Below are 8,333 nucleotides of genomic sequence, written 5' to 3'. Positions count from 1 at the left end.
AAGCATGTGCGTTTTTTTGTTAATTTCCTGGTGATATTTTGCACAAGTAAAGTTGGACTATTGATTTAATGTCGATTATATGCATTTTATTGAGCAAATATTGTTGTTGTCTTTCGAGATGGTGATAACTGTTGCACAGAATTAGAAATTTAGAATACTACCCACCTTCTTTTTCCTTTCGGACCTAATTGTACTGCTTTCTGGGCACCAACAGGGGATGACCCCCAAAGAAAAAAACAAAGAAACAGAATCAACACGAAAATGATTTCCACATTGAATTATTTGTGAACTTAGACCTTCAGTGTTACTGAATTCATGGTCTTACATTTTAGTTTAGCGAAAGTGGAGCCTACACAGTAGCTTTGTCTGCAAGCAAGTGATAATGGTGAGTTGTCCAAAACCCAGCAGGAAAAACAAGGTTGACAATTAATATGGTCATGAAAGTAGCTAGATAGCTTCATTGGTCTATTTATTCTTACTATAATCAACACCATTATACCTTAAACTACAATAATCAACTGTAGTGGGATCAGATGTTTTTATCCTCACTATGTGGCCCTGCCTAACCATATCTTATTTGTGTAGTAGGTATCATTAGCCTCAAAACATTAATTGGATTGGGAGGTAAAAGGAGGAAGGATCCTGAAATTGGAAAAGGTGAAGTGTGTAAAATAATCATATCAGAGGACACATCTCTTATTCTTATTAGTTTAAGCAATTCACTAAAATCAGGACATCCCTCTCACTTTATCTTAGACATTTTTTTTTTTTTTTTTATCATTGGATATATGGGTAAAGTTATTTCTTTGCTAGAATGGCCTTCATCAATAACTCACTTTTTGTCAGTTTGTAGCCCCTGCAGGAAGCAAGGTATAATTCATCAACTACCACCACAGTTTCATCATACAAAATCATAACTCCCCCAAATTTATGATTGAACATCTTTACCCTATTGGGGTTGGGGAGGGAAGACAGGGAGAGATGCTGTGACAGTCAAACTAAATCACTTGATTTTAAGAAAGAGCTCTTCATCCGAAAGTTTGGAGACTAATTCCTCTAGTAACAAATCTACAGATAACAACTTCATACTATCAGAAACCAGAACCACAGAAATGAAAAATGAAATCTTCAAGGACAACAGAATCCAAGAACGAACATATTGATAATATTCACTATTGTAGTAACCCCATTTATTTCTGATGAACTGAATGACAGATTAAAAGGGGTCGAAAACATTTTCATCTAAGTACAGAAAGAATGTAGAAGGGAGAGCAAACCCATTGGATACAATATCAAAACACATCCACACACACAAACAATACGTGGTCTACGGCGGCTTACTCGAAGAATTCCCAATTAAACTTAGGGGGGACAGACTTATTGGTGGCTGAGGTGGATGTGGATGTTGAAGAGGCTGTTGGAATCAATGCTGGGGTAGAATCAAATGTCTCCCACTGTGTGGTAACAACTACAGGCCCTGATGTTGAATGCCTTGAAGATTGTTGCTGTTGCAACTGCTGATGATGTATAGGTAAATTCCCAACTGAATGCCTTGTTGGCTGCTCATGAATTGGTGATAGTATATGTCCATTGGAAGGCTGGTGGTGGGTTGGTGCATGTCTCTGCCCATTTGAATGACTCTGCTGCTGCACTTGCTTTGGAGTCTGACCTCCATTGCTGCTTGGCATGGAGTTTTTAACTTTCAATATATCCAGAGTTTCAACGTACTTCTGCACTCTTCTCACCTTGAAAATCAACAATTCATGAACATTTTGAAGTTGTGCTTGAACAATTTATGAACTTTTTTAATGACCATAATAATCCAAATTACCTGCATTTTCCTCTGCAATTTCACATCTCCATCCCCCATGATTCCGTCTAATTTAAGCAACTGATTCATCAATTGCTCAATTAGACTAAGCACATCTTGTTCTGCAACTTTTGCACCTTTAGTAATTATTGATTCAAGGGCCGACACCTACAATTCCCAACCAAAGTTACAATTTCCAAAACCAAGTATGAATTATGAAGAAGAATTCTTTGCATACACGTCTGGTATATAAAGCAATTGTAATTTGTAAAGACCTCAAGACAATAATAATAGTAATACCCGGCCAGCAAGCCTATCTACTTCCAAGCTGATTTCTGAGATGGACTTTGATGCCTTCTCCATCTTGGCATTGCGTCGCATCTCAAGATACCGCTTTTCTTGGCTAATAGGATCCTCAACTAACACAATCTTTGATCGGTCTTTGACCCCTGAAATGTCAAGAAAGGCCTTTGAATCCCTCTCCTTGTCTTTGAATATCAGCTTCTGATCTTCATGGTGCAAACCTGTTGGTCCAACCAACATTTTCTTCAAGTCCCCTGCACAACCAAGATTATTAGATTACACAAACACTTGTCAATTCCAATGCCAATGTAAATTACGTAATTGCTCAAGACTCAAAACCCAATTTAGAAACACAAAGTTAATTAGGAGATTGTAATGAAATTTACCAAAGGATGAATGAGCACTGATATTGATTTCATTGTACGTGGACCCATATTTGACCCGAACTCGAATTTTCGGCGGAGGGGCCAAGTTCCGATCAGCGTCTAGATTTCGCTTCTGAACCAACATTCCTCCGGGTCTTAGCTCCCATTCGGATGGCCCGACCCCAGACTCAGCAGCTCCACCACCGCCTGAACTTCCGTTCATGTGTGACATTGACACCTCTGCTGTTGTCTTCGTCTTCATTCTCATCATCTTCCTAGAGATCTCTCTCAGATTTTTTGCTTCTTGGCGATCTGTGTCAAAAAATTATAGATACCCAATTGAAAGAAAGCTTGTTGGAACAGACCCTGTTTCGCAATTCTCTGACCCCAGCATCGATCACACCAACAACAGCCACATGCAGACAGAGAATGTGCAGAGAAAAACCACAACTTTTGCTTTACTTTACAGAAGAAGAATCAATGGCGTCTTGCTAAAGAAACAAACCCAACCCAACCCCCCATTCACCTTTAAAGTTGAAACCTTATGCCTGAAGCAAAAAGGATCACGGAACCAGCTGTGGTCGAAAAAACAGAGAACCTGCCAGGCCTCAGATTACAGATCTCTTCAGCCAAATGCAGTCAAACAGCAGAAGACTTTTCTAGGAAAAAATAAAAATATTCCCAAGAAAACAAAAACCCAAGAAGCTTAACCCTGAGATTTTCCCAAAGAAGGTGCCGGAAAAAATCAATGTGAAATCAGAATCCAAGAAATTACCAAGTCTCTCTGTGTCTCTCTTTTTCTTCTGGTTCTGGAGAACTCGAGGAAGAAGAGGAGGAGGAAAAATAAAAAAGAGTATAAAAAACAAGTGGCCAGCCAGCTAAGTGAGCTGTTGGAAGCTCATTATTATATATATGAATTAATCATTCAATATATTATAGGTACATAATTATGCATAAATAATTATTTATCACAAATATATAACAAGTTTTGAGAAATTTTTTTTTTTTTAAAAAAAGGAAAAGAAAAGCCAGAGAAAAGTGAAGAAGACTATACGAAAGCCGCCAAAGCTGCTTGTGTTGTGTCTTAAAGGATAAAAAACACGGAGAGCAAACTTGGGGTCATACACCAAACCCAGGGGGTTTGTTCCAATACTTGTACGCTTCATATAGAAAAGTTCCGTACCTTGTTTCTCGTTTCGACACGTGTCCAAGCCGGGGTAGTTTGGGAATTAACCGCCCACGTAATCATTGTCTTGCTAATTAGGGAGGTTTACGTCGCACACGTGGGAGATTAACGTGGATGTCGCGGCGCTTACTTTGGGGTTAATCGGTGGTTGGGCAATAAGCCCCGTCCCACACGTGTTCCATTTTATTTTATATTTTTTTTCTTTGTTTATGATTAATAAGTTTTTGTCTTCCGAAAGGTCATTCCTTTTTAACTATTAAAATTTTTTTAATTAGCACCGACAAATTTTGATGAATAAAGTTTTTAACTGTAATTTAAAATTTAATAAGTATGCAAATAATATGGTGGTGTAATACTTGTGCAAATAATAAGGAATAATAAGTATGCAAAAAATATGGTTTGAGATTTTTTTGTCAGGTAAAATTTCAAGGCTGATTTGTGGATACTGAATATGATATTAAACGTGTGATTTTCGATCATTAGATTAAGATTTGAAAAAGATGTAAAAGGATCACAAATTTTAAAGAAGTATTTAATAAATTGAAATCCAAGAAGATCACACGTCATGTTTGTAGAAATAATCAACCTCAATTGTTGAAAATCTTGAGGGGTGGAAAAAATTAAATTTGGAGCAAATCGATCGAATAATTGATTTGGATCAATTATAATTTACTTGATTTCAGCATATTATCAAGAGTAATAATACTCCCCTTATCTAATAACGTAGTACTACACCCTTTCAAAAAATATGAAATAATGCGGCAGTGACTCATTTATTCAAATACAGGCATATACTTTGAACCTTCTTTATTATTAATAAATAAGATACATATAAATATATGTATTGGGATACATTGTTCAGTAAACAAATTTGGTGAAATATGATTAAGGGACTCTAACATTTTTGTATTTAATATGTATTTGCTATGAAATGTTCATCTTAGCATGATTATGTGCGATTACAAGTTATGGTATGATTTTATTACTCTTATTATTATCATTATTAATTGATAAGATCTGTTTTTATCATGATACGTTGTAACAATAGAAAATTCCATAGCAAATAAATACGGTTCGTTTTACATCCAAAAGAAACAAGAAAAAGAAAAATGTTCACGAGAAGAACTCGGCAGAATTTGTCGGCTTATAACTCATATGTTTCTGTGAATTAACTATAGTAGAGTCTTGATGTTTCCCTGGCCAAAAAAAAAAAAAAAAAACTATAGTAGAGTCTAGTACTTACAGGACAAGAATAAAGCTTCATTTTCCTTTGTGGGGTTGCTTTGCTCTGTCTATTTGTCTATTTGTCTATTTGTCTATTTGTCTATTTGTCTATTTGTCTATTGGTTTCTCTTTTTCTTTTTTCTTTTCTCCACTCTGTTTTGTGATGGGAATTGAAAATTGACATCTTCCACTCTATCTTGAGATGGCCGGCCCAAAGATTCTTACTAACAGAAAGTACATACCAAAACAAAGGAAACGGTTCTTAAAAGAAAAAACAAAATTAAAAGAAATATTGAATATGAAATGTTAATGACGTCACATGAGGAGCCATTGTACTGGAAGAGTCTGACTTTATAGCAAACAAAGGCCACCGTCTTCGCTCACCGACACTCCCACACGTGCGAGCAACACGAGCGAGCTTCGTCCCACGTGGCGACATGTACTCCATAGGCGGAGTCGCCGCCAAGTCGGAAACTTTGTGAAAGTTCCGTAGTCTAATTGTCTATGCATGCGTAGTTCGATGGAGACGGTGCAACCTACGATAAGAGACCGGTTGTTGTGCTTGACTAATCTAAATTTGTCATTAATTAACCAATTATTCATTAATTAATTAATAAAACAATTATTTATATTTGTTTAGGGTCTTGGGCAGTAGCTTCCAAGGGGTACTTTTATGTATTTATATTTGTTTTTGATATTTTGTGTTTGATTGGGGACAGGATACCGACCATTTCGTGTATAGAATTGGTTTTAATTATCGGGGAATGCCTTGCATTGCCAATTTGCCATCGCAGTGGTTTTGTAGAATTTCTGTGGGACTTGACTGACGTCATTTTATGAGGCACGTGACAACAACACAACAACGCCAACACCAACACTCACTTTTAGTTTTTGTTGTTGTTGCTGCCTTTTTGTTTTTGGAGGAAAAAGATAATTACGTTTTTAACGTGCATGGCTCAGTTGGAAAAGGTTTTTATGTCCAATGAATTGAAGAAATTTACTTATCAAGGTTTTCATTGAGCTGAAATCTTTTTGGATCATAATTTAGGGAATCGTTGATTATGTTAGACACATGGTTTAATTACTTACAATAATTTTGATAAAGTCAAAATGATTTGCTATAGTTGTTAACAATCAACTAATTATATCATATTTATTATTTAATGGAAAAATATTATTTGATTGAAATATTATTACCGTCATACCAAATTATGAACAAGAGAAACATCTATTTTAAATGTCATCTTATATACAATAAAGCTATATACATTATGCCATTTTACATTGTTTAAGAATTAGATTAACGTTGTTTAGAGTTGTTAATACTAGTACCTCATAGTTTATGGGAAGACCCTTTTGGCATGTTTTGCTAAGCAGATTGATTTGGGGGGGAAGACCCACTTGAAAATAAAAAAAATTAAGAAGCAAAAACCTACATAACAGTGGTGGGGTGGAGCTAGCCTAGTAGGTGTTCATTTGGGGTGGTGACATTTGGAATTTGTCTAAAACGAAGACACCATTGAAAGCATCATAGCCATGGATCTTGATGACTTCGTGCAAACTTGGAAAGTGGCTATACATTTGGATCCGAATCTGGCATGTATTGGATCACCAAAGTAAAGTAATCATTGACAGTTCATACATGTTACAGGAATTAATTAACATAAAATGGAGCAGCTTTTGGGCTCCACAATCAAAAGTAAGTGGTGTTCCAAATTAGATGGAGGCACGTGGAAAGTGAATGTGTCTAAAGTCATTTTAGCTAATTGGAAATGATTTGGGTTTTCATAAACAGTAAATTGAAATTTACGTTTATAAGCGGTTTGATTTTGTTCGGTTCCACCAAAATATTCCATTTCTCTGACCAAAAGAAAGGCCCATTTCTAATTATAAAACAGAGTGCATATTTTCAATTTTTCACATGTTGGAATGAAGATCATTGAATCATTGATCCTAATTTTGTTTTATATACAAATTGATTGATTTTTAGAATCAAGGTGAGGATGGTGGAAGGTCCATTTACTGGTTAGTTATCATTTAATTTGAAAATGAAAACCCACCTGCTAAAAATTCAGAAATTCAAAGATAATCTTCTTTATGTTGTGACCACAGCACAGAAATTGACTACTTGCAACAGAGTCTTTTTTACGACCGAAAAAATGGTTGCAGAAAATGGCATATTCCTTTGGAAAATGATGGGTCACTAAATTTGCACCTGCCAAGAAAGGCTGGCTGAAATGCTTAATACAGAGGCAATCTCATTCATGCGTGCTATCCTTCACACGCAAGGGCATGCAAAACAGCCTTATTTGATTTGCAATCTCTGCACACACGAGCAAACTTCTAAATTGGTGGCTTCAAAATTCAGATATGAGAGTGCATTTGAGCGTTTAAACACTTCTTCAATATTCATATTTCGGACTTCCTGTTTTAGAAGTGCTATATATATCACACATAGTTTTATAAACAATTTATGTTGCAATAGTATAAATTTGGACTGTTAATTAGATTGATTTTTTATTAAATTTTTGGTTGAATTACTTGGCTGATTTTGATGTCCTAACAGGCTTTGTGGTGTGCTATCAAATTGTGACTTCTCGAGAATCTGGATGACCATAAACCACTCATCCCTCCCCATCTTTAGACTCTTCACCACACTGAGTTATTTATTTATTTTTTTTCTATTTCTTCTTTTTGGGTTATAAAATACTAAATGGGGAGGTAATCATATTGGTATAATGTCATGTTGGAAGAGACATCATGATTGAAGAATAAATTAAGCTATATGGTTGGTTATTTGGGATGGTGACTGGTGTCTCATTATGTAATTAATAAATCCCCCCCTCACACCTATTTTTGGAAGTAAGAGGATCATAATCATATCATTTACTTCTTCATATAATCAAGTTCAATTATTATTCATACTTTTTAGGCCTTTTGAGTTTTGACACATGCCCCAGCTCAACTTCATTTTTTATACATCTGATAAAATTAAAAATTAAAAAACTTAGTCAAATTTTATGCCATTTTTGTAAGTAGTATTACTTCGATTTGAAATAAGCATAATTATTCTTCTGCACAACTAATACTTTTTCAATTTGGGGCATCGTGCAAAATTAACTTTTGTAGGGTAGTACCAAATGAGCCTATTTTTTCAATTTTTACAGGAGGTCACAAGAATTTCTTATACTATAAAATTCAATCCTACTATACTCTTACGTGAACCATAATGAGTCACGAGTGAGGTGCTTGGGAAGTCTTCGTCAACATTATAAAAAGCCAACATGCAGGGCATGTGGCTAAAGTGCATAATTTTTGTATTAATTCATCAAGAAAAACAAAGTGATTGAATCTAGAAAATTTATGACTAGTTTGTTGACAATTACGTGGTTGATAACCTTTGGTGTTGCATCATTTGTTTATGACAGGTCAGCAGTCAGCAAAT

General features: G+C 35.4%; 1 protein-coding gene across 1 annotated transcript; it reads right to left on the bottom strand.

The window, feature by feature from the left end:
- Positions 1-1,113: 1,113 nt before the first annotated feature.
- BAG1 (BCL-2-associated athanogene 1) lies at positions 1,114-3,482 on the bottom strand. The gene is made up of 4 exons (XM_086238417.1): positions 2,500-3,482; positions 2,111-2,367; positions 1,832-1,978; positions 1,114-1,745 (listed from the first exon to the last, which is right to left on the bottom strand). The coding sequence occupies exons 1-4, from the start codon at positions 2,747-2,749 to the stop codon at positions 1,338-1,340; spliced, it is 1,062 nt and encodes a 353-aa protein (XP_086094543.1). The 5' UTR covers positions 2,750-3,482; the 3' UTR covers positions 1,114-1,337.
- Between the last annotated feature and the right edge of the window lie 4,851 nt (positions 3,483-8,333).

This window comes from Dryas octopetala, chromosome 3 (genome assembly GCF_963921425.1).
Source record: "Dryas octopetala chromosome 3, drDryOcto1.1, whole genome shotgun sequence".
Taxonomy (NCBI): domain Eukaryota; kingdom Viridiplantae; phylum Streptophyta; class Magnoliopsida; order Rosales; family Rosaceae; genus Dryas; species Dryas octopetala.
Note: the sequence above shows the minus strand (reverse complement) of the source record. Positions and strands in the feature narration are given on the sequence as shown.

Coding starts and splice junctions, on each gene's coding strand:
- BAG1 (XM_086238417.1), bottom strand. CDS start 2,749: ATGATGAGAATGAAGACGAAGACAACAGCAGAGGTGTCAATGTCACAC. Junction 1,979..2,110: donor TAGATAGGCTTGCTGGCCGG/GTATTACTATTA, acceptor TGGGAATTGTAG/GTGTCGGCCCTTGAATCAAT. Junction 1,746..1,831: donor AATTGCAGAGGAAAATGCAG/GTAATTTGGATT, acceptor TTGATTTTCAAG/GTGAGAAGAGTGCAGAAGTA.